Here is a 27,154-nt window from a genome sequence, read left to right as displayed (position 1 = left end):
CGCACTGCGCTCGGCCCGCCACAGGAGTCACTGGTGCGCGATGAGACAAGGATTTCCCTACCGGCCAACCCCTCCCTAACCCGGGCGACGCTAGGCCAATTGTGCGTCGCCCCACGGACCTCCCCGTCGTGGCCGGTTACGACAGAGCCTGGGCGCGAACCCAGAGTCTCTGGTGGCAATAAAAAGTATGTATAGCTCAAACAGAAATCCTATGGATTATCTTGGCAAAGGAGACAAAATGACAGACAAAATGTGAATGACTTACATGAAATTAGGTGTTTAATGATTTACACAATAAAATAAAAAATTGGAAAAATCTTAAACAATTCAGTACACTGTAAGAAATAAACAGTCATGTCTTTGAGGAATTTGGCCTCATGAACATTGACCCTAAGACTTACAGCAATATCTCCAAGCATTACAGCAGGCACTCATCTCATTTCCTAAAGCACACATTCATTTCCAGAAACCCATCCCAGAACGTTTAACCCTACAGATACATCCCTATTGTTCCTGATGTCTGAAAGCAGGAAGTTGCCCCACTGTGAATGATAGAGATTATATCACTGAGTCGACATCACAGCAGCATTATGACAAGCACTGCTGTCTTCACCTCCTTTCTTATTTCTGAAAGAGCGGTCTGAAGATTTACGAGACCGATCACGTGTTGCTGCCACACCATTACAGCTATGGTTTTTGTAGTGTCTTATGTCAGAAAAGCCCTTTCCACATCTCTTGCAATAATAAGGCCTAACTCCAGTGTGGACTTGCATGTGGGCTTTGACGTTGTTGGCTTGGCTGAAACCTCTCCCGCAGACATCACATTTGAATGGCTTCTCTCCCGTGTGGACTCGCTCATGCCTTTTGAGATTGGTGTTGACTGAGAAAGTCTTGTCACAATAACTGCATTTGAAGGGCTTTTCACCTGTATGGGTTCGCTCATGTCCTTCTAGAGCTTGCTTAAGAACAAATTTCTTTTCACAGTATTTACAAGGGTAGGGCTTCACCCCACTGTGAAGTCTCATGTGGTAGTCCAAAGTATTTTTATAGGCAAAGTTCTTTCCGCAAATGGAACAAGAGTATTGCTTTTGTCCCGTGTGACTTCGTTGATGGTTTTTCAGAGTTAGCATGGAGCTGAAGCCGTTCAAACATATGTCACAACTGAATGGCTTTGTTGAGGTTCCCGCTCTCCTGGCGGTTCTCTCTCTCGTTCTCTCTCGTCTCTGTCGTTCCCTCTGCTTCTCTCCTTCAGCTGTGTGCCATTTTAGATTGTGTCGTCTCATTTGAAAATTGTACATAAAAGTCTTCCCACATAGGTCACACATAAATGGTTTGGTTGCCCCATGACGGTGCATGTGAGCTTTTAGGTCGGTGGACTGAAGGTAGCTTTTCCCACACACTTCACATTTGTACGGTCTCTCCCCTGTGTGAAGCACTTGGTGTCTCTGAAGGTTTGCTTTATGGCCGAAAGCAGCTCCACATGTCTCGCATTTAAATGCCTTCTCCCCTGTATGAACAACCATGTGGTTTTTGAGGCTGCTGCTTGTCATAAAACCCTTACCACACTCTGAACATGAATGCGGACGTACACCTGTATGTGTTCGCATATGAATATTTAGGCCACCATGCTGTCTGTAACTCTTTCCACACACAGCACAGGTGTATGGTTTTTCACCGGTGTGGATTCTCTCGTGCTCGATAAGCAGTTTCCTTGACGTGAAACCCTTGTCACAAGTCAGGCACTTGAACGGTCTCTCCACTGCATGAACAAGCTGATGTCGTTTCAGATCTTTCTTGGTAGACAAAACATTTCCACAAACTTTGCAACTGAATGTTTTTTCTCTGTGACGCAACATGTGATGTTCGAGCTGCTTGGACATTCTGAATGTTTTGCCACATTGACCACAAGTGAATGGCCTCTCTTCTGTGTGAATTAGCATCTGATGTACCAGTGTGTGAATTAGCTTGTGAGCTTCCAGTGACCCCTTCCTGCTGAAGGTCTTTTCACAAACATCACACTTGAAGGGTCTTGTGTGAGTTAGCTTGTGTTGTACCAGTAGGTTCTTCCGGCTGAAGGTCTTCTCACAAACATCACACTTGAAGCATTTGGTTTCTTTGGATCGCATCCTTTTAGTAGTATTGCTGTTTTTCTGGCTTTCATGGCCGTCTCTCTCGTTGCTCCCTGGCAGAGCAGCTCTCATATGCTCAACGTTGGATTCAGTGTCTCTTGGTGAGGGGTCTGTATTCAGTCCATCTGTGTCTCCCAGAGAGGAGTCATTCTCCAATGAAGACATCTCTGTGGGTTTACTGCAAACCTTTGCAGGACCTAAAGACAAAAGGATTATGAGTATATATACACATTTATACACACACACACACACACACACAAAAACTATAAATTAAGCAGGTTTTACAAATGAGGATTACACAAACTAATTTCATGAATTAAAAATAAGTAGCCTTGTCCGAGCTAGAAAGGCCCATATAACCGGAGCCTATAGATCTGTTTATGTAGCATGAGGCATCTTGATTATGTACAAATAAAGCAGCTGGACAGGACACCAGTCTGAATCTTTTTTTTTTACATTAGCATTAAAATAAACATACATTTACCAGCGTGTGAATTGTTTTCAAACAACTGGTCCATTCATTAGTGCACACTGTAGCAAAACGTTTTGCAAAGGAAAGTGAAAACAAACATTCAGGTAGTCCCTTCCCCATAGGCAGCGCGTCCAATAGGTTAGCTAAGCTTCCCCCTAAGTCAATTTAATTACATTTGCCCATAATATGTAAATTACTCCTGTCTACAGAAATAAATCAAATTATTCCAAATACTAAACCACAGAGCATGATATAGCCACAGAGGATCATTAGGGTCTCCCAAAATATAATTGTGGATGGTTTTAAAATCGCATAGCCTAAAGTTAGGAAGCACGCAATTTCAGCAGCGTGGCAAATTCTCAGAATGTGTGCAAAGAAAAAGTAAAGCATTGTTCAGAATGTTATTTTTTGCAAATTGAAAGTTATTATAATCTTAAATGTATGACTACCCAATTAGAGGTCTTCATGGGTACAAAAAGTTGGACCCCTTCCGAAATGGACCTGGGGATTTCCCACCCAGACCCGAAATACACTACCATTCAAAAGTTTGGGGTCATTTAAAAATGCACTTTTGGTCCATTAAAATAACATCAAATTGATCAGAAATACAGTGTAGATATTAAATGTTGTAAATGACTATTGTAACTGGAAACAGCTGATTTTTAATGTAATATCTACATAGGCGTACAAAGGTCCATTATCAGCAACCATCACTCATTCCATTTTTCTGCAAGAATATTGTCACATCTGTATACTTGGACTTTGATTTAGCTTTCCAAGTATTAGTAGCCATATAAGTTCAACATTTGAAAAACAACCAGTTTTCATAACTCTGAATATCCTTATAATTTTTGGTCCAAAATGAAAAGGCCTGCTGTCGTACAAGGTTAGTTTTGCGGATACTCCCGTAAAGCCCAGCTCATTGGTTGGTTCATTAAATAGTACTCGCAAAACACCAGTCTCAACGTTAACAGTTTCAGTTTTTATGATTGTCAACATCATGATCTGTATCTAAGTGACTAGTTTGATGTTCTTGTTTCCATCAATTGAGTCCACTTTGATAGACAAAAAAAAATCTATTTCATCCACAGACACGGTTTCCAAGACCACTGATTCAGAATCTTTTGTTTCAGCTTGACCATTATCTTACATTCGTCTAGATTCAGGTAACAGGTTGCTGTAACACCCCCCCCCCATAGACTTCGACAACTTCTATAGTTTAAAAACAGTACAGAAGCAAACGTGTGGATATGAACATCTTCAAAACATGTTTAAATCCTGTTTTGTTAAGAGTTGACAGTAGTTAAAAACCATAAAAACTTCCAGCAAAATTACTCAACGACACCGACAGATTTTTCACATATAGTTGGCTTGGGGATTGGAAACAGCAACCTTCCACTTACAGGCCCAACACTCTTAACCGCTAGGCTACCTGCCGCCCTAGTGTCTTCCTTTCTTGGTATAATATACCATCATGTCCTCAGTTATTGTAACATTTGAATTTTCTGGGACTGATTCTGAAAATTGTTGCTTTACCTGAGAGAATATGTTTCATTCAATTGCCATGAAGCAATATATCCTCTATTGATTCAATTTTGATAGACATCATGGTTTCAAAGTTAATTAATTTAGAATGTTGCATGCGTTTCACTTCAACATTTTCTGATGACTTGACACTCCAATCCTCTATATCTGAGCTACACTATACATACAAAAGTATGTGGACAACACTTAGAATTAGTGGATTCGGCTATTTCAGCTTCACCCGTTGCTGACCGGTGTATAAAACAGAGCACACATCCATGAAGTCTCCATGCCTCACCCAATGTAATGTGGTACGGATCAGTTTATTTTTTATTCCTTATAACTGGAACTTACACCAGGAGCTAGCCAGCTGCTAGTCTCCCCCCCCCCCCCCAACAATCACCTGCCAGTCTACACAGCGCGATAACAACCCAGAGCATATTGGACGGCCTCTCTCCACCATATCACCGGATTCCTGCCGCTCTGGATCATTACACAGGATCATTACTCCGGATCATCGCAGCTAGCTAGCTGCAAACGAATGGCTACTGTTAGCTAACGCCTCTGTCCCAAAACAAGCACCAGCTAGCCTTGAGCTAGGCTCATATACCAGCTAATTCTAGGGCTACAATACATCCTTTGCCAGTTGGTCTGGATCCGATCCTTTATTGTCAACACAGAGCCCCGCCGATCCATCACGACTGGACTGCCGACGTGATTTCCCAATGTGGTCTCAACAGGCTATTCTGTTACGATATCGCAGCAGAACCATCTACTAGCCCCGGCCCGCTAGCTTTTTCTGAACGCTGTGTCCTCTGCTTGCCCAGCGTAGTAGTGACTACAGAACAGCACCCTGACTCAACTATTGCTACTCATTTGACCCTATGATCACTCGGCTACACAGCTGATGCACCCTGGACTGTTTCAATAACACGATACCTCATTTTGTTTACCTGTCAGCCCCAGCCTCGAACTCAGGTCCTGTATGTACCTAACTGACCCGCTCTGCCCATTCATCGCCATTTACCCGTTGTTGTCTCAGCTCTCCTGATCAACACCTGTGATTGCTTTATGACCCTCTCTAATGTCAATATGCCTTGTCTACTGCTGCCGTGGCTAGTTTTTATTGTTTTATTTCACCGTAGAGCCCTCAGTCCCCCTCAAAATGTCTTAGTTCTTTTGGCCCAACCCACACATATGCGGAGACCTCACCTACGTTAATTGATGCGTGACGATGAGAGGTTTCGTCTCTGGAGGCAACGCATCGGTTTACCTCCACTGTACTCACATCTTACCATACCCATGTCTGTACATTATGCCTTGAATCTATTCTACTACACCTAGAAATCTGCTACTTTTATTCTCTGTCCCCAATGCACTAGACAACTAGTTCTTATAGCCTTTAGCCATACCCTTATCCTACTCCTCCTCTGTTGATGTAGAGGTTAACCCAGGCCCTGTAGCCCCCAGTTCCACTCCTATTCCCCAGGCGCTATCATTTGCTGACTTCTGTAACTGTAAAAGCCTTGGTTTCATGCATGCTAACATCAGAAGCCTCCGCCATAAGTTGTTTTTTTCCCCACTGCTTTAGCACACTCCGCCAACCCTGATGTCCTATCCGTGTCTGAATCCTGGCTTAGGAAGGCCACCAAAAATTCTGAAATTTCCATCCCCAACTACAACATTTTCCACCAAGATAGAACTGCCAAAGGGGGTGGAGTTGCAATCTACTGCAGAGACAGCCTGCAGAGTTCTGTCATCCCATCCAGGTCTGTGCCCAAACAGTTTGACCTTCTACTTTTAAAAATCCACCTTTCCAGAAATAAGTCTCTCACTGTTGCCGCTTGTTACAGACCCCCCTCAGCCCCCAGCTGTGCCCTGGACACCATATGTGAATTAATTGCCCCCCATTTATCTTCAGAGTTTGCACTGTTAGGTGACCTAAACTGGGATATGCTTAACACCCCGGCCGTCCTACAATCTAAGCTAGATGCCCTCAATCTCACCCATATTATCATGGAACCTACCAGGTACAACCCCAAATCCGTAAACACAGGCACCCTCATAGATATCATCCTGACCAACCTGCCCTCTAAATACACCTCTGGTGTCTTCAACCAGGATTTCAGCGATCACTGCCTCATTGCCTGCGTCCGTAACAGGTCCGCGGTCAAACGACCACCCCTCATCACGGTCAAATGCTCCCTAAAACACTTAATTGAGCAGGCATTTGTAATCGACCTGGTCCGGGTATCCTGGAAGGATATTGACCTCATTCCGTCAGTAGAGGATACCTGGTTATTCTATAAAAGTGCTTCCCTCACCATCTTAAATAAGCATGCCCCGTTCAAAAAAAATGTAGAACCAGGAACAGATATAGCCCGTGGTTCACTCCAGACCTGATTGCCCTTGGCCAGCACAAAAAGATCCTGTGGCGTACTGCACTAGCATCGAATAGCCACCGCGATATGGAACTTTTCATGGAATTTAGGAACCAATATACACAGGCAGTTAGGAAAGCAAAGGCTAGCTTTCTTAAAACAGAAATTTGCATCCTGTAGCACAAACTCCAAAAGGTTTCTGTTCTGGAAGCACTGCAAAATGTGCACCCTCCCCAAAAAAATCAGCTGGGCTAGACAATCTGGACCCTCTCTTTCTAAAATTATCCGCCGCAATTGTTGCAACCCCTATTACTAGCCTGTTCAACCTCTCTTTCATATCGTCTGAGATCGGAAAGCTGCCGTGGTCATCACCCCCCTCTTCAAAGGGGGAGACACTCTAGACCCAAACTGTTACAGACCTATATCTATCCTACCCTGCCTTCGAAAGCTAAGTTAACAAACAGATCACCGACCATTTTGAATCCCACCGTACCGCTATGCAATCTGGTTTCCGAGCTGGTCATGGGTGCACCTCACGCTCAAGGTCCTAAACGATATCATAACTGCCATTGATAAAAGACAATACTGTGCAGCCGTATTCATCAACCTGGCCAAGGCTTTCGACTGTCAATCACCACATTCTTATCGGCAGACTCAACAGCCTTGGTTTCTCAAATGACTGCCTCGCCTGGTTCACCAACTACTTCTCTGATAGAGTTCAGTGTGTCAAATCGGAAGGCCTGCTGTCCGGACCTCTGGCAGTCTATGGGGGTGCCACAGGGTTCAATTCTCGAGCCGACTTCTCTCTGTATACATCAGATGTGGCTCTTGCTGCTGGTGATTCTCTGATCTACATCTACGCAGACGACACCATTCACTCATTGGTGGTGACACCTCTCACTGGCTGCCTATGCCCTGTTTTGGCCCATTTGCTTCTGTTTGGTTCCTAGTAATTAAGACCTTGGTTTGCTAACAATTATTCAAAATAACATAATTTGAAGGATTACCTGCATAGACTGACATCGCATTAGTGACAGTGTTTGCTTGACTGACATTCCCTGGAAATGTTGAAGCCGCTGTCATTCCAGAGAACATTGAGAGACCTAAAACATAACAAGCATAATTACCTTTAACACACATTCACCTTTCCCTTCCCACAAAATTGTGTGATTTAGGCCTAAATGTATTTGAAAATAAATTATCAGTAGGCCAAGAACACCAATAACAAGCTTTAGCTAAAGCCTAGGCAGATAGCCTAGTGGTTAGAGCGTTGGGCCAGTAACGGAGAGGTTGCTAGATCAAATCCCCGAGCTGCCAACGTAAAAAATATATGTTGTTCTGCCCCTGAGTAAGGCAGTTAACCCACTAGGCTGTCATTGTAAATAAGAAGTTGTTCTTAACGGAGTTGAATGAAAAAAATAATTACTATTGGCTAGCTAGGTCTATAACACTCACCGACTGGTGGAATTGCAAAAATCATTCCATTGAGCAGAATATGCGTGGGTCCTTTTGGTTCTGCTTGTGCCTGCATTTTAGCCAGTGATGCTCTATAATTTTCAGCCTTCTCAGTCAATGCCTTCATATCTTCATTCATCTGCTCCACCTTGGTTTTCATATCTTCATTCATCTGCTCCACCTTGGTTTTCATATCTTCATCCATCTGCTCCACCTTGGTCTTCAGTTTATCGTTCTCATTTTGTAAACTTGAGGAGACCACTAGGAATAGTTGGCAAATTTTACGAATAGCCTCCCCTGTCACCAGATTCATAATTGTGCACAGCTGTGAAGAGAAATTGATAAGAAAAAAATGTTACCTAAATTGTTAGTGAACGTTAACTTAGTTGTCTGTGCAGTCAGCTACGTTGCAAAGAAAATTATGTGAAACCACTAAGTTAACGCGGCAGGTAGCCTAGTGGTTAGAGCGTTGGTCCAGTAACCGAAAGGTTGCTGGATTGAATCCCCGAGCTGCCAAGTTACAAATCTGTCTTTCTGCCCCTGAACAGTCATTGTAAATAATAATTTGTTCTTATCTAACCTGCCTAGTTAAAAAATTATTATTATTTTTTTTTTTAAATCACACTTAGCTAACCGCTAGCAGTTAGCTAACTAGCGAACTAGCTAACAACTACCGTAGATAAGGAAATTGCAGGAAGCTGGCTAATTTAGCCATAGTTACACCAAATATTCGCATAGTGGTTACACAACGTTGGATAAACTACTAGACAACGTATCTTTAACTAGTTAGATAACGTTAACAGTACTATACGTTGCCACAGATAGAACAATGAGGCAGATCTTTTTCCGGATGTATAACTAATTGGGTTACTTTAAAAACATATTTGACGCAGTTAGCTCAAGTCTGTACTCACCTCTCTCTCCGGATTGCAAACGTAAGAGTTTGGCACGGTGGTCAAAAATTTGCCCATTTCTGTCATTGTCGTCTCGACGACAACGGCCATAATAGATGTTGTTTCTAACTGAAACATATTGTAAGCTGTAGCCATTTTGCCCTCAGACTCACTCACATAACAGCTAGCCATCTGTCACTTAGCATCGGCAGTTCCTTCCTGTACGCCTAATTTTCAAAATAAAAGTACTCCTTCCTGACTTTTACTTGACATTATTTTCTGGATTTAAAAAAAAAACAGAAAATTATACTTTGAACTTGCTTAAACAGACATTTATTGAAAATGCAAACAATTCATTATAGAAATAAATTAGCAAAGATAGAACGAAGTTAACTTTAAATAAAGTTTTTGACTGTACTATTACATTTTAAAAACTATATTGGTGATGCTTTTCACTATAACCCCCTATGAAAAACAACAATAACACAATACCAACACTGTTTCTGGAAGTTTTAATGGTTTTTAACTGATGTCAACTCTAAACCTTCAAGGTGCATACTGGACCCTATTCCAACTACACTACTGAAAGAGCTGCTTCCAGTGTTTGGCCCTCCTATGTTGAACATAATAAACGTCTCGCTATTCACCAGATGTGTACCAAACGCACTAAAAGTGGCAGTAATAAAGCCTCAATTGAAAAACCTAAAACTTCACCCTGAAAATGTAAAAAACTATTGGCCTATATCAAATCACCCATTCCTCTCAAAGAAAATGAAAAAGCTGTTGCGCAGCAACTCACTGCCTTCCTGAAGGCAAATAATATATACGAAACGCTTCAGTCTGGTTTTAAACCCCATCAAAGCACCTTCACGAGACTGCACTCGTGAGGTGTTAAATTACATTTTAATTGCGTCAGACCAAAGGCTCTGCATATTTTCACGTGCTCCTAGACCTTAGTGCTGCTTTTTGACACCATGTTTTACACCAAGGTAAAGTTGGTTTTATATTCACACATTCGAACATTCAACAGACATTCGCCAAAATCCATTTACAAATGCAAAAATCAATAATTAATTAATTGATTGTCACAGAAACATGAAAATATATATGGTTAATTCTATAACTGTCGAGCATACTTTTAAAACCTTTGTTTTGAATACAAATTCCAGTTTGGATTTTATAGAAATACATAACATCTTTAAAATGCAATTTAAAGTTGTATAATCAATAACTAATTCACCGTTTGTCACAGAAACATTAAACTAGATATGATTTATTCTATAAATGTTTAGCATGTTTTAACAACCTTTGTTTTGAAATAAAAGGGGCGGCAGGGTAGCCTAGTGGTTAGAGCATTGGACTAGTAACTGAAAGATTGCAAGTTCAAATCCCCGAGCTGACAAGGTACAAAATCTGTCGTTCTGCCCCTTAATAGGCAGTTAACCCACTGTTCCTAGGCTGTCATTGCAAATAAGAATTTGTTCTTAACTAACTTGCCTAGTAAAATAAAGGTAAAAAGATTTGATGGAAATACATAAACTCTTTAAAATGAAATTTAAAGCTGTATAAATCGATAACTAATTCACAGTTTGTCACAGAATCATCAAACTAGATTTGATTTATTCTATATTCTTACAACCTTTGTTTTGAATACAAATTCCACTTTTGGCGAATGTTTGTTGAATGTCCAAATGTCTGAATATAAAACCAACTTTACCTCGGTATCGAACACCACATTATTTTGGAGAGATTGGATACCTTAATTGGTCTACATGGACAAGTTCTTGCCTGGTGTAGATCTTATCTGTCGGAAAGATATCAGTTCGTCTCTGTGGATGGTTTGTCCTCTGACAAATCAATTGTAAGTTTCGGTGTTCCTCAAGGTTTTAGAACCACTATTGTTTTTACTATATATTCTACCTCTTGGTGATGTCATTTGGAAACATAATGTTAACTTTCATTGCTAAATCAAATCAAATTTGATTGGTCACATACACATAGTTAGCAGATGTTGCCCACACTGGAAGCCTGTGTTTCAACTCGGACAAAACAGAGATTCTCGTTCTAGGTCCCAAGAAACAAAGTGATCTCCTGTTGGATCTGACAATTAATCTTGATGGTTGTACAGTCATCTCAAATAAAACTGTGAAGGACTTTGGCGTTAACTCTGGACCCTGATCTCTCTTTTTTGACGAACGTATTAAGAATATTTCAAGGACAGCTTTCTTCTATCTTCGTAACATTGCAAAAATCCTAAACCTATTGTCCAGAAATTATGCAGAAAAGCTGATCCATGCCTTTGTCCCTTCTAGATTAGACTACTGCAATGCTCTACCTTTCGGCTGCCCGGATAAAGCACAAAATAAACTTCAGTTAGTGCTAAACATGCCTGCTAGAATCTTGAGTAGAACCCAAACATTTGATCATATTACTCCAGTGCTAGCCTCTCTACACTGGCTTCCTGTTAATTATAGGGTTGATTTCAAGGTTTTACTGCTAACCTACAAAGCATTACATTGGCTTCCTCATTCTGTCAATAACAAACATAGCTCAGACAGAGGATGGGAGTGTCAAGTCATCAGAAAATGTTGAAGTGAAACGCATGCAACATTCTAAATTAATTAACTTTGAAACCATGATGTCTATCAACATTGAATCAATAGAGGATATATTGCTTCATGGCAATTGAATGAAACATATTCTCTCTGATAAAGCAACAATTTTCAGAATCAGTCCCAGATAATGCAAATGTTACAAGAACTGAGGACATGATGGTCTAAATTCTACCATCATAAAAAAGGAAGACACTAGGGCGGCAGTGGTAGCCTAGCGGTTAAGAGTGTTGGGCCTGTAAGTGAAAGGTTGCTGTTTCCAATCCCCCAGCCAACTATGTGAAAAATCTGTCGATGTGCCCTTGAGCAAGGCACTTAACCCTAATTCCTCTGGATAAGAATGTCTGATAAATGACTCAAATTTTAAAAAACGAGAATGCACTAGGAATTTAATCCTTACTCAAAAACCATTAATGCAGTGTTGCAAATAACAGGAGATCCAATGCACCCTTCTGTCGGTATTGCTACCAGAAATCATTTGAAATGGAAGGACTGTAACCAAAAAATGTATAGACATCATTCTCTTACAAAGGAAAAATAGTACACCAAGGGAACAGATGAAAGACTACCCACTGAGCACAGATGTCAGATCAATGTCTAGTTTTGATTTACATTTGGTTGAGTTGTCCACTAACTGTGAATTCAACGTGAAATCAACAACGAATGTCACCATGTCATTGGATTTAGGTTAAAAGTTGGGGGGAAAAAAATACGAAATGCCCTTACGTTGATTACTTTTTGCAAATCCAATCAGTTTTCCACTTTCATTCAACTTCACCACATTGATTTCATTGGTTGAAATTATGTGGAAACAGTGAGTAGGCCCTTTAAGGGACCTGAGCAAAAGGTGGTAGCTGAAAAGATGAAAAACATAAAAGCTTTTAAATATTACAATGAGGCACTTTCCAGTGCAATTAAAGTCACTGTCTGCTTTTAACCAGAATGGAGTAGGTTCTATCACTGATGTGCTGCTCAAAATGTAATCGGGCAATTTAACAGTCGGAACCTCGAACTTCCAATAACTTAGACAGCATAAATTACAAGCCATGCTGAACAAACTATTTTTGAATGTGGAAACATTACTGTCGTGTACAGTATGTGGTGCTGAATCAAAAAGGCAGACAGTGTGCAACACATTCCCACATATTTTGTTAAGTAGACTTTCGAGAGCACAGTTAAGTGAATTGAACACCAATTAGAACCCCAAAAATTGCATCTACCCTCTTCTCATGGAGAAAGGGAATACAAAATATGATCAATTATCTTCCAAAAATGTCAAACAAGATTTGAGGACACAACGGGGCTGTATCATTTGGCAATTTAAATAACAAGCAAATGACTAACAAAAGCAAAGGGTTGCCCAGGGTGCTTTGCGAACCATCCTGGCAAAAGTTGTGAGCTAAAAATACTAAAAAGGAAGTTAATTTAAGTCAAATTTTTTGCAGAATACGATTTTTTTGTGATCACACAAAAAGGTTATTGTAGGCCTGTATGTCATGGGCTGGATCTGAACTCAGGTCTCCCATGGGAGAAACCAATTCCCTCTTGGCGCAACGTTGACACTGATGGTGAAGTCGCAGGGAGGACTAACTTTATACATCAAACCCAAACAAGTTCATGATTAGAATTCTCTGTTTTCTTCATCCATCTGATGGTCCAGAGACAGTTTATCAAACGTACAGTAGATGGTGATATTGTATCTTATATATTTGCACCCTGACCTGTAATACTGTAACAAGACAAGACTTGTTCTCAACTTTTAACATAACATACTGTAGCTTAGATACATATAAGAAAGCCTACTAACTTAGTTCACTTTCAAACGTCTCATTTGGAAATGGCCCATAGGATTGATTGTATGCAGAGTATCAAAACTCACTGTTTTCACAACTCCACATGTGTAGTTCCCTATCAGAATCATAACTCAAATAATGTAATCATAGTTTAGTATTAAACACATACCAGTTATAGAAACACAGACATGTTTAAGACTCTTGAAATGAAATGAACCATTGGATGAAATTGATAAGCCTATTGAAACTGATTATTGATTAGGCCTATTGTAATTCTGTAGGCTGTTAGAAAGGAGGGAGGAGGGAGGGGATACCTAGTCAGTTGCACAACTTAATGCATTCAACCGAAATGAGTCATCCCCATTTAACCCAACCTCTCTGAGGGGAGGTGTTTTACGCTGAGTTGCAACATGCAATCATCCAACCAAAATGTGTTTAGGGCCCTCATGGCTAGAGCCCGCCCTGCACACAAGGCTATAGAGACAGTAATGATTCGTTAAATCACTCTAAAATCAAACAAACACAGCACATGACAGATGTCACAGCTCAAACATGAGTTCCCTGGATAATCAGATGGGTAAGTACACTTAGTTAATAGTATATTAACGTTCTTGTTGTATATATGATACTTGTATGAAAGGAAGTTAAATGTAATAATATCATCAACTAGAATTGGTATTTATATCAGTAGACTATTGTAGTGCAAACCCATCAGGTCAATGCAATAATACTTTAAATATTTTGTTCAGTTATCGTTAAACGGGTCAAAGTACACAAAAAGTATGCTCCTTTACACTAACTTTTCATTCAACTAATAGTAAACATGTATAAATACTGCTGTCAAACATACAGTATATTAAGTATATCCAATATATTATTTGATTGGACATGTCATGTGATTCAGTGGGATCTCCATGGAATATCGGAAGAATAATATGACTCAAAGTAACATCACATGAATCTATGGTCAATAAAATATACCGTAACCAAAAGGACAATGCAAATGAATCGAAACCTTTAAAAGGGGCAAACATTGCAAACATACAATTCTGTGCCAATAGTGAAGAACTTGTCTTTGTCACCCAACAGAGCAGCCAAAGAAAAATGATGAGCTGAGGATTGTTTTGGTTGGGAAGACTGGAGTTGGGAAGAGTGCAGTAGGAAACACCATCTTTGGAGAAACCACTTTTATGTCTAAGTTATCTTCCTCCTCTGTGACATTGAAGTGTGACAAAAACAAAAGGAATGTGGATGGGCAAATGGTTGCTGTCATCGACACTCCAGGCTTGTTCGACACCCAAGAGGAGATACTGAACGAGATCAAAATGTGCATCAATTTTGCTGCTCCTGGTCCCCATGCGTTCCTGATTGTGATCCAGCTGGGTAGATACACAAACGAGGAGAAAGAGGCGGTGAACATCCTCCAGCAGATCTTTGGCAAAGAGGCAGAAAAGTACACCATAGTGCTTTTCACTCGTGAAGATGATCTAGAGGGAAAAAGTATTGAATCATTCATTATGGGAAGTGAAGTCTGTGCAGATTTAAAAACCTTGGTCTTTGAAGCATGTCATGGGAGATATCATGCCTTCAACAACAGAGACCGCAATAATCGCTCTCAGGTATCTAAGCTGCTTGAGAAGATCAACAACATGACCATAACGGATGGAAGACAGCACTACTACACCAACAAAATGCTCCAAGAGGCTGAGAGAGTGATTGAGGAGGAGAAAGATAGGATTCTGAAAGAGAAAGCAGAGCAGACAAGGAGTGAAATGAAAGCACTGGAAATGAAATATGAAGGGCACGCTCTGGAGGAAGCGAAGAAGAAGTTGATGCAAGAAATTGAGAACGACGCAAGATATATAGCTGAAAGAAGAAATCGAGTTTTGAAAATGGCAGGCTTCACTCTTGCTGCAGCGGCTTCTGTTGGAGCAGCTGTGGTTGCCCTCAGGAAAGGGACCTGTGGAATACAATGACAGACAACAGTTTTGCCAGACTTTTAGTGTTTGCTGAATTGTTCAAACCATAATGATTAGGGGGAGCACACATTATACATAAACACACTTATTTGGCATAACATTTACATTTAAATATACTGAAGTTTTTAAAGATAAAAACATTTGAGGTGTTTGGTCTGAGGTACAGTTGATCCTAAGCTATGTAATTGTAGCATATTATTATTACCTTTAAATATACTGACGTTTTTAAAACGCATTTGAGGTGTTTGGTCTGAGGTACAGTTGATCCTAGGCTATGTAATTGTAGCATAATATCCTACTTTCTAAGATTCACAGCTACTGTATATCCATGTATTCAATATCCATATTTCCCAATATACTTCAATACTTATTGTTTTGTAATTTTTCACTTTACAGTTTAAACCTGAAAGTTTTTCTTGATAAAGTATCATTAAATACATGTTTTTAAATGGTTGGAAAGACTTCAATATAGCATATTGCATGCAAAAATATGGTTTTAAATAAAAGATTCAGTGAACTGTGGAACTGTAATAAAATCAAAGACAAAAAAATGATTGAATTGAGTTTATGGTTTGGAAATCATTTTGAAATAGAAATGGTGTTGAATTTAATATGCAACATACAACAAAAATGTGCTGTGTTGTCAATAATCTACTAAATAAATTAATAAATAAACACCAAAAATAAAAGTGAAAGGAGACTGAGAGGATATAAATAATGGCAGTGAATACTGGTGGTACAAAAATATGCCACTGATCAGTAGCAGGAACATGTTTGGACTTAACACAGTTGTTCAGTCTGTCTAAAGCTATAATTCACATTTCCCTATTTCACTTCTGAACTCTTGCTTCAGGTGCTAACAGCAATGACCTGAGACTGGTGTTGGTCGGCCTGAGTGGAGTGGGGAAGAGTGCAGCTGGGAACACCATTCTGGGCCAAAAGGTGTTTGATTCCAGAATCAGTTTCAAAACAGTAACACTGAAGAGTGAGAGACAAGAAGGAGAGGTGTGTGGGAAGAGAGTGATAGTAGTGGACACTCCAGGTCTGTCCAACAGTGATCTCTCTGAGGAGGAAGTGAGAGGGGAGATGAACAGGGCCGTGACTCTGTGTGAACCAGGTCCCCATGCCTTCCTCCTGGTCATTCAGCTGGGTCGCTTCACAGAACAAGAGAAGAGCGTAATGGAGACACTCACAGAGCTTTTATCTGCCAACATAGATGGAGACACGATGGTGCTCTTCACTTATGGGGAGAGACTGGAAGACACAACTATAGATCAGTTCATCTGCGAGGATAGCAATCTGAAGAAGCTGGTTAAGAAATGCAGGGGTGGATACCACGTGTTCAAAAACAATGACACCAGCAACAACAATCAGGTTAGAGAGCTTTTAGAAAAAATAGAAACCAGACTACAGAAAAAGCAGAAAAGCTGGTCATGGTACTGGAAAGGGGCAGCTGGTTGCTTTATCGTCATTGCAGCAGTGATGATAGTAAAAGTGTTGTTAAAAAGGTTACGAACACGTCCCCCACACATCCCTCCTGTCTCTGCCACCTGTCCTGTCCCTGACATAGTTCCTTCTGTCCCTGACATGGTCCCTCCTGTCCCTGACATGGTCTCTTCTGTCCCTGACATGATCCCTCCTGTCCCTGACATGGTCTCTTCTGTCCCTGACATGATCCCTCCTGTCCCTGACATGATCCCTCCTGTCCCTGACATGGTCTCTTCTGTCCCTGACATGGTCTCTTCTGTCCCTGACATAGACTCTTCTGTCCCTGACATGGTCCCTTCTGTCCCTGACATGGTCTCTTCTGTCGCTGACATCGTCCCTCCTGTCCCTGACATGATCCCTCCTGTCCCTGACACCTGTCCTGTCCCTGACATGGTCCCTCATGTCCCTGACATAGTCTCTTCTGTTCCTGACATGGACCCTCCTGTCCCTGCCACTGTCCCCCCTGTTCGTGAGTCAATTTGGGAAATGGTGAAGTCAAACAACAACATTATTTTCACAGCGGGAGTAGGACTGACTCTATTGGTCATCATAAGAAAAATAATGAGGAAATAATGAGAGGTTGGTTGGATGAGACATCATTTCCACATCCGTGAGTGCCAAATTAAACGAATGCTACAATTATACACCCGTTAACTCTTTTTGAAATTTTAGAACATTTCTTATTGAATGTTAAGAGAATGGGTGACAGGTTGTATTTGAAGAATCATAATAAAATATAAACATGTGAAAACTGATTTAGAAAGACTGGTTATTACTGCTGGATATTATGCATATAAGCTATTGTATGGTTTTCATCAGGTCTGTTGTCACATGAAAAACAAGTGAGGTCATACTGATGTGCATGTACTTCTACTTTGCAAACATAATCTGGGCTTCTATTGTGAATATGATTCTATCTTTAAAGATAAGAATGTTCCAATTTTGATAGTCAAAATGTCCTGACATTTAACCATTTCCTCAAGAAGAACAGGTGTTTTACAATTATAACCGAAAGATAATTTACAGTGACATGGAATCCTTTTGTCGAACTTTATGTCACTTTATTTAGGGTGCAGTTAGGGTGAGTAGCCTAATAAAATACCTGCAGCCAAGATGCATAACAGGCATTGTTAAAAGACCTACACACAAGTTCAAACTAGTTGAAGTGTCTCGGGGCGTTGAGAGACATGGGTGTTGAGAGTGATGGCATGTCTAAACCACCAGTGATTGTAACTAATGGCTCTTTGCCATCATAAACCCTGCATTAGGTTCAGCTCCACATCCTCCTAATAACCAGAGTGAAACTATGCTGTAAACAATGTTCAAGTAGTTCATGTAGAGGTATTGTGTGCATTGCTGCCCTCAGGTTGCTGGCCTGTCCTTAGTCTGTCTTTATACAATAGTTATGATGCAAAACATTTACATTGCCACTCTGACCAGTGGTTTGCTGTTGGGAATTTTGGGCAGAGTTTAAGCAAACTATTTGGACAAATGCATTTGTTAAAAGGTGAAATGCAAATACAAGTTGACTGGATTTTTTGATTGGTTGCTAAGCTTACACTGAAGTTGTATGCCCAAATTTGATGCAAGATTAAAATCCTTCACCTCACAGTAGGATATAGAAGGAAAAACTTGAAAGTGTGACTAATCAAATCAAATCAAATGTATTTATATAGCCCTTCGTACATCAGCTGATATCTCAAAGTGCTGTACAGAAACCCAGCCTAAAACCCCAAACAGCAAGCAATGCAGGTGTTGAAGCACGTGTGGCTCCCTAGAAAGGTCAAAACCTAGAGAGGAACCAGGCTATGAGGGGTGGCCAGTCCTCTTCTGGCTGTGCCAGGTGGAGATTATAACAGAACATGGCCAAGATGTTCAAATGTTCATAAATGACCAGCATGGTCAAATAATAGGTCTGGGACAGGTAGCACGTCCGGTGAACAGGTCAGGATTCCATAGTGTAACGGATGTGAAACGGCTAGCTTAGTTAGCGGTGCGTGCTAAATAGCGTTTCAATCGGTGACGTCACTTGCTCTGAGACCTTGAAGTAGTGGTTCCCCTTGCTCTGCAAGGGCCGTGGCTTTTGTGGAGTGATGGGTAATGATGCTTCGTGAGTGACTGTTGTTGATGTATGCAGAGGGTCCCTGGTTCGCGCCCGGGTATGGGCGAGGGGACGGTCTAAAGTTATACTGTTACAATAGCCGCAGGCAGAACAGTTGAAACTGGAGCAGCAGCACGGCCAGGTGGACTGGGGACAGCAAGGAGTCATCATGCCAGGTAGTCCTGAGGCATGGTCCTAGGGCTCAGGTCCTCCGAGAGTGAGAAAGAAAGAAAGAGAGAATTAGAGAGAGCATACTTAAATTCACACAGGACATCGGATAAGACAGGAGAAGTACTCCAGATATAACAAACTGACCCTAGCCCCCGACACATAAACTACTGCAGCATAAATACTGGAGGCTGAGACAGGAGGGGTCAGGAGACACTGTGGCCCCATCCGATGATACCCCCGGACAGGGCCAAACAGGAAGGATATAACCCCACACACTTTGCCAAAGCACAGCCCCCACACCACTAGAGGGATATCTTCAACCACCAACTTACCATCCTGAGACAAGGCAGAGTATAGCCCACAAAGATCTCCACCATGGCACAACCCAAGGGGGGGGGGGGGGGGGGGGAGCCAACCCAGACAGTAACAAAAATATTGTTTTCAGATAGGCCAGAGTCGAAAAAGACTTCAATTGGGTACATTGTAAGTAAACAGATCACGCTACAATGGATTTCAAAAATATATTGTTTACTACAGTGTCATTCTGATATTTTTCCCACTCCTTTCTTTTTGGATTTTTAAATATTTTTTACATCTGATTTTTTTCAGATCTAAATGGTTAAAAGACCAATGAGGAAATTTTAAGATCAGAAGTCAACTGCCTGTGTAAACGCAGCAATGGTCATCTTGGCCCTGTTATAATAGCATTGCTGAAAATGTCTCTTCATATGCTCCAGCTACTTTATCTGCGACTGGTGAAAGTCATGCCATATGGGCATATATAGCACTTGTCTGAGAGGTAGGTTAAAGTATAAAGATCGGTACATCCGAACATCACACCAGCGGGACAGGTACAGGATGGCAATAGCAACTGCCGGAGTTACAGCAGGAACGCACAATCCCTCCATCAGTGCTCAGACTGTCCGCAAATAGACTGAGAAAGGCTGGACTGAGGGCTTGTAGGCTTGTTGTAGGCAGGTCCTCACCAGACATCACCGGCAACAACGTCGCCTATGGGCACAAACCCACCGTCGCTGGACCAGACAGGACTGTCAAAAAGTGCTATTCACTTTGGTCGGGTTCGCGTTTATCGTCGAAGGAATGAGTGTTACACCGAGGCCTGTACTCTGGAGCGGGATCGATTTGAAGGTGGAGGGTCAGTCATGGTCTGGGGCGGTGTGTCACAGCATCATTGGACTGGGCTTGTTGTCATGGCAGGGAATCTCAACGCTGTGCGTTACAGGGAAGACATCCTCCTCCCTTCCTGCAGGCTCATCCTGACATGACCCTCCAGCATGACAATGCCACCAGCCGTACTGCTCGTTCTGTGTGTAATTTCCTGCAAGACAGGAATGTCAGTGTTCTGCCATGGCCAGCGAATAGACCGGATCTCAATCCCATTGAGCACATCTGGGACCTGTTGGATCGGAGGGTGAGGGCTAGGGTCATTCCCCCCAGAAATGTCAGAAAACTTGCAGGTGCCTTGGTGGAAGAGTGGGGTAACATCTCACAGCAAGAACTGGCAAATCTGGTGCAGTCCATGAGGAGGAGATGCACTGCAATACTTAATGCAGCTGGTGGCCACACCAGATACTGACTGTTACTTTTGATTTTGACCCCTTTGTTCAGGGACACATTATTCCATTTCTGTTAGTCACATGTCTGTGGAATTTGTTAAGTTTATGTCTCAGTTGTTGAATCTTGTTATGGTCATACAAATATTTACATATATTAAGTTTGCTGAAAATAAACGCAGTTGACAGTGAGAGGACATTTCTTTTTTTGCTGAGTTTATATAGTAGTAAAACATATCATAGTAAAACGTGTTTACAAGAGTCCTGTTCTCAAACTATGTGTCAAACGACTACCGTGAGACGCCCCTTAGCACTCACTTCCGTCATCATGAAGTGCTTTGAGAGACTAGTCAAGGACCATATCACCTCCACCCTACCTGACACCCTAGACCCACTCCAATTTGCTTACCGCCCAAATAGGTCCACAGACGATGCAATCTCAACCACACTGCACACTGCCCTAACCCATCTGGACAAGAGGAATACCTATGTGAGAATGCTGTTCATCGACTACAGCTTGGCATTTAACACCATAGTGCCCTCCAAGCTCGTCATCAAGCTCGAGACCCTGGGTCTCGACCCCGTCCTGTGCAACTGGGTACTGGACTTCCTGACGGGCCGCCCCCAGGTGGTGAGGGTAGGCAACAACATTTCCACCCCGCTGATCCTCAACACTGGGGCCCCACAAGGGTGCGTTCTGAGCCCTCTCCTGTACTCCCTGTTCACCCACGACTGCGTGGCCACGCACGCCTCCAACTCAATCATCAAGTTTGCGGACGACACAACAGTGGTAGGCTTGATTACCAACAACGACGAGACGGCCTACAGGGAGGAGGTGAGGGCCCTCGGAGTGTGGTGTCAGGAAAATAACCTCACACTCAACGTCAACAAAACTAAGGAGATGATTGTGGACTTCAGGAAACAGCAGAGGGAACACCCCCCTATCCACATTGATGGAACAGTAGTGGAGAGGGTAGTAAGTTTTAAGTTCCTCGGCGTACACATCACAGACAAACTGAATTGGTCCACCCACACAGACAGCATCGTGAAGAAGGCGCAGCAGCGCCTCTTCAACCTCAGGAGGCTGAAGAAATTCGGCTTGTCACCAAAAGCACTCACAAACTTCTACAGATGCACAATCGAGAGCATCCTGTCGGGCTGTATCACCGCCTGGTACGGCAACTGCTCCGCCCACAACCGTAAGGCTCTCCAGAGGGTAGTGAGGTCTGCACAACGCATCACCGGGGGCAAACTACCTGCCCTCCAGGACACCTACACCACCCGATGTCACAGGAAGGCCATAAAGATCATCAAGGACAACAACCACCCGAGCCACTGCCTGTTCAGCCCGCTATCATCCAGAAGGCGAGGTCAGTACAGGTGCATCAAAGCTGGGACCGAGAGACTGAAAAACAGCTTCTATCTCAAGGCCATCAGACTGTTAAACAGCCACCACTAACATTGAGTGGCTGCTGCCAACACACTGACTCAACTCCAGCCACTTTAATAATGGGAATTGATGGGAAATGATGTAAAATATATCACTAGCCACTTTAAACAATGCTACCTAATATAATGTTTACATACCCTACATTATTCATCTCATATGTATATACTGTACTCTATCATCTACTGCATCTTTATGTAATATATGTATCACTAGCCACTTTAACTATGCCACTTTGTTTACATACTCATCTCATATGTATATACTGCACTCAATACCATCTACTGTATCTTGCCTTTGCCGCTCTGTACCATCACTCACTCATATATCTTTATGTACATATTCTTTATCCCCTTACACTTGTGTCTATAAGGTAGTAGTTTTGGAATTGTTAGCTAGATTACTTGTTGGTTATTACTGCATTGTCGGAACTAGAAGCACAAGCATTTCGCTACACTCGCATTAACATCTGCTAACCATGTGTATGTGACAAATAAAATTTGATTTGATTTGCTTTGAAACGATTTCATGAGAAAATGTTCCTTCTGTTAGGGTATGGCCATATCCTTGGATGAATCTCAATAGTTGTAGAAGAACTTGTTAGGCACTTTATTAGGCTACACCCTAACAGCATTGTTAACAAGCATTCTTAAAACACCTACACAAATGTTCCAACCCTGAATGATTGACTACTGGCTCTTTGCCACTTGAAATACAACATTGCTTGCAGTTCTGCATCCTCCTCACAAACAAAGTGAAACTAGGCCTGAGCTGTGCTGCAGACTGCTGTATCAGTCGCTAATACAGGACTTTTAAAGGCCCCCGTGCACTACTTTTGTGATTTTTTTTCTCATAACTACATTTTTTTTCTTGTGATTTTTAGGGAAGTGCTGCAGCACCCTCACTTCCCGCAGCTATGGTTGTGCTGAAGGATGGCATATGCTCTAAAGCAGTGGTTCTCAATCCTGGTCCCGGGGACCCAAAGGGGTGCACATGTTTGTTTTTGCCCTAGCACTACACAGCTGATTCAAATCATCAACTCATCAAAAGGCTCTTTGTGCTAGTGCAAAAACAAAAATTTATTGAGGATTGAGACCTTCTGCTCTGAAGTGTTGTCATGTTAGTCACGTACATTACACCTAATCTCGTTCACAAACACTTCCACCCAAACGCACGGAAGGTTTGGTGGACCAATGCATCAAACTTGGCCTTTATTAGTTAGGCTTAGGTTTCAAATCATATTTTAAGAAAATTAATTGTGGAAATAGGCAGGGTTTAGCCATAATTAGGACTTTTTGACTGTGTTTAGTGACTATGACAAATACTTTTCTCAGTAAGGTCACTCCTAAAGAATTCTATGGTCACTCCCACTAAGGCCAACTTTGAATGGTTGATATCCCAGGCTTTTGTGTGCAATAGCCTGGGGACAACATTACATAAAGAACTACTTCCCTTGATGAAAGCCCCAACCTAAAGAAATTGAGTGTCTTTCTCCTGAAATCAAGTTAGTTGTTCCTCAGTACACAAACACGCACACAACAAAAACGAGCCCTATCGCGCGGTGCTGGGCCCAATCAGGTCATTGACACATTCACCCACTCCCCCGCTAAAAGATCAGCCAGAAAATATTGGCACCAGTCTAACAGGTTGTAATCAGGTTGTAATCAAGACCTCGCCTCCAGCATGGGAACAGAAGAGGAATCTGGTGCGGTAGTCTCATCTTGGTTCTGACACACACACACACAAACAAGCTTTGCAGGTCCATCAACTCATTCAAATACCTCTCACAACCTACAGTAACCTGTGGATCATGAGAGAACCTTAAATCAGCTTTACTTGAATAGCTTATTTATTGACACTTTATGTAGTGTCCTGTAATACTTAGTTTGAAGTGAGACACCTTCGGTCTTTCATAACAAATACATAAAGACTCTATATCACATGGCCCTGTACTTACTATAAAGTCAAACACCTTTGGTCATTCAGAACACATACATAAAGACTCTATATCACATGGCCCTGTACTTACTATAAAGTCAAACACCTTTGGTCATTCAGAACACATACATAAAGACTCTATATCACATGGCCCTGTACTTACTATAAAGTCAAACACCTTTGGTCATTCAGAACACATACATAAAGACTCTATATCACATGGCCCTGTACTTACTATAAAGTCAAACACCTTTAGTCATTCAGAACACATACATAAAGACTCTATATAACATGGCCCTGTACTTACTATAAAGTCAAACACCTTTGGTCATTCAGAACACATACATAAAGGCTTAATGATGTAAACACAAAGGTATTAACACTTAGTGATAATTCTTTAACAGCTTAAACAAATAAACATTAAAGACATGTTTAAACCATACTGTAACGACCCTGCCGAGGGTCATTACAATACTTTTTTATTTTACCTTTATTTAAGTAGGCAGGTCAGTTAAGAACAAATTCTTATTTACTTATTTCCTTTTATTTGTCCATTTTTAAAACAATACAAATTCATGAAGTTTCAAAAAGCCTGCAATGCAATTACATTGAACGTTACACAGGGCTGTGAATAGTGTAGCTTGTCACTGAGCTGGTGGATGAATGGTTATTGCCTCTTAACAAAAAGTGTTAGCAGGTCTGTTAGGAAATGCCTTTGTCACACCATCTGGGTAAGGGCATTTCTGTGCTGTGCCAGAAACTGTAAATGGGAAGATGGGAAACCCCATTCAATTCGTATTATTATATTTGTCTGTCATTTACTAATCTCATGACGTGCCTATGAGACGTGGCTGTATCTTGGGGGATTTGTATTTCGCTGAACCTGCTAACTAGCTAAATTTCGGCTAGCTGGTAATTGATGTGAACCTACCGAAATTATTTGAATTAACGATTAAGGTGCATACAGTATGTAATCTAAACCAACACTTAACTATTACAAACGAATTTAAATTACAATAAATAAAAGGTTAACTTGTTTTTCCCTGTCCAGTGGCAGCAGAAGTGGGCATTTGATTTGTGAACCCATCACATGATTAGCGTCTCGTCAGCAACACAATAAAATACTTCCGGGTCAAGGAATTTCGAAAATGTTCAAAATAAAAGCCCCCCACGTAATTGTAGAAAAGTGTCAATAACCATTCATGATATATTAAAAATAATTGTTAAACATTAACAATTATTCGTATTTGTTCATATTTGAATGACATTTGTATTCAACTTGGGTTTTAAAACATGTTCCAAGGTCAAATAAATGTCCCCAATGCGAATCACGGCATATGGAATAGATATTGGCTTACAGCAAGAACGATTCAGGGTGCCCCAGTAAAAGTATTGTAGTGTGGCTGGCCTTTTACTCCCATATTCTAATGGCGGCTGAATCACATCACATGTGTGCCTACTGCACTACAGAAACCCGCTAACCAAACAACAGTGCAGGGCATGCTCACTGCATTAAAGAATAACTACATAAAAAAATATACATTTCATCCATTTTTCCCAGACCTCAAAAGTCATCCCCTGTGGTGGTGGTTTAAGCATTGTGAACAACGAAAATCCAATTGAGTTATTTTTATGGAATGGAAATAGGCACAAAAAAAAAACGGATTTTAGAAGGCCCAACCAACATCTTTTGCTGTTTTAGAAAAATACAATTTAGCGGACACTTATCCAAAGCAACTTACAGTCATGCGTGAATACATTTTACATATGGTTGATCCCGGGAATCGAACCCTGTTTCCTGGTTTTACGACTCAATATTAGTTTGTGTCTTTGTGACAGGCTTTATAAATAAATGTAATTGATTGTTAATGTTTGAACACTCAGTGTATAAGCCATAATAAGGGTGCACAACTCCAGTCCTTGAGGACTGAACATTATGCTGGTTTGTGTTCCTTTTTAAAAACATTTTTATTTGAACTTGGTTGAACTCAATTAATATCAACTTATTCTAATAAAACGTAAACCAACAGGAGTGAAATTTCAGTTGAGGACTGGAGATGAACCAAAATAGGAAAAGTAAGCTAACAGGTAGTCATGAGATGATCCTAGTGTGCTGGCTTCTTGTTACCCTTCTTTTCTCCAGGGGATGCAAGCCCTCCTCAACTTGACCACAAAGAACCCAACGTCCACCAGCAGACTGAGGATGAAGCACGTCATGAGGAAGATGAGCAACAGCACACTTCGTGCATTTTTTCTGTCTCATCAAACCTCCCTGTGAATGAGACCACCATCTTTAGCCTCTTTCATTCATATCTATTTCTGGCTTACACAGTGGTGCCTAAACATACACGAGACACAACAGGATCAGTATGCAGGGAGGGAGTCTGAGATGAATGGTAAGTCTTACCTACAGCACTGGTCAGGGGCGGACTGGGAAAAGAAAATACACACCAGGCCACATCACTGCATGCGCTGACAATCCCCCCACCGTCAACCTACACACCCTACTTACACATGCAGTACTGCTGACACAACAGTTACAGTAGAGCGTTTCTGAACCATTTCTGTACCAGTGACTGGTGAGACATGGTCCTCCTCTTTTTTTATGTTGCTCATGATAAAAAATACAATATGTAAAAACACCACTAGAGATTCACAGCTATAACTGTCCCTCTGTCAGATACAACTCACCACTATAACTGTTCCTCTGTCTGGAGATACAACTCACGACTATAACTGTTCCTCTGTCTGGAGATACAACTCACCACTATAACTGTTCCTCTGTCTGGAGATACAACTCACCACTATAACTGTTCCGAAGTGGTGCAGCCAACGGGTTTCTCCACGCATCGCGCCGACAGAAACAAACATCTTTCTGGTAAGAAGAGGGGTGGGGGCGTATGCCTTATGGCCAACGTGACATGGTGTGATGAAAGAAACATACAGGAACTCAAATCCTTCTGTTCACCTGATTTAAAATTCCTCACAATCAAATGTAGACCGCATTATCTGCCAAGAGAATTCTCTTCGATTATAATCACAGCCGTATATATCCCCCCCCAAGCAGACACATCGATGGCTCTGAACGAACTTTATTTAACTCTCTGCAAACTGGAAACAATTTATCCGGAGGCTGCATTCATTCAAATCAAATCAAATTTATTTATATAGCCCTTCGTACATCAGCTGATATCTCA

The 27,154-nt window shown here is 41.4% G+C and overlaps 2 protein-coding genes across 3 annotated transcripts; one reads left to right on the top strand and one right to left on the bottom strand.

Moving 5' to 3' along the window:
• Window positions 1–253: 253 nt before the first annotated feature.
• Window positions 254–9,111, bottom strand: LOC109867902 (zinc finger protein 665). The gene is made up of 4 exons (XM_031802480.1): window positions 8,876–9,111; window positions 7,962–8,286; window positions 7,514–7,609; window positions 254–2,326 (listed from the first exon to the last, which is right to left on the bottom strand). The coding sequence occupies exons 1-4, from the start codon at window positions 9,044–9,046 to the stop codon at window positions 564–566; spliced, it is 2,355 nt and encodes a 784-aa protein (XP_031658340.1). The 5' UTR covers window positions 9,047–9,111; the 3' UTR covers window positions 254–563.
• Window positions 9,112–13,633: 4,522 nt separating this feature from the next.
• On the top strand, window positions 13,634–17,494 carry LOC109867905 (GTPase IMAP family member 7-like). 2 transcript variants are annotated; one of them, XM_020457227.2, is made up of 2 exons: window positions 13,634–13,836; window positions 16,092–17,494. In XM_020457227.2, the coding sequence occupies exons 1-2, from the start codon at window positions 13,812–13,814 to the stop codon at window positions 17,297–17,299; spliced, it is 1,233 nt and encodes a 410-aa protein (XP_020312816.1). In that variant the 5' UTR covers window positions 13,634–13,811; the 3' UTR covers window positions 17,300–17,494. The 2 variants fall into 2 exon arrangements, with proteins under 2 accessions (XP_020312816.1, XP_031658339.1); XM_031802479.1 differs by lacking the exon at window positions 16,092–17,494 and adding an exon at window positions 14,349–15,797 and having other exon boundaries at window positions 13,686–13,836.
• Window positions 17,495–27,154: the final 9,660 nt, after the last annotated feature.

Source organism: Oncorhynchus kisutch, linkage group LG23, assembly GCF_002021735.2.
Source record: "Oncorhynchus kisutch isolate 150728-3 linkage group LG23, Okis_V2, whole genome shotgun sequence".
Classification (NCBI taxonomy): domain Eukaryota; kingdom Metazoa; phylum Chordata; class Actinopteri; order Salmoniformes; family Salmonidae; genus Oncorhynchus; species Oncorhynchus kisutch.
Note: the sequence above shows the minus strand (reverse complement) of the source record. Positions and strands in the feature narration are given on the sequence as shown.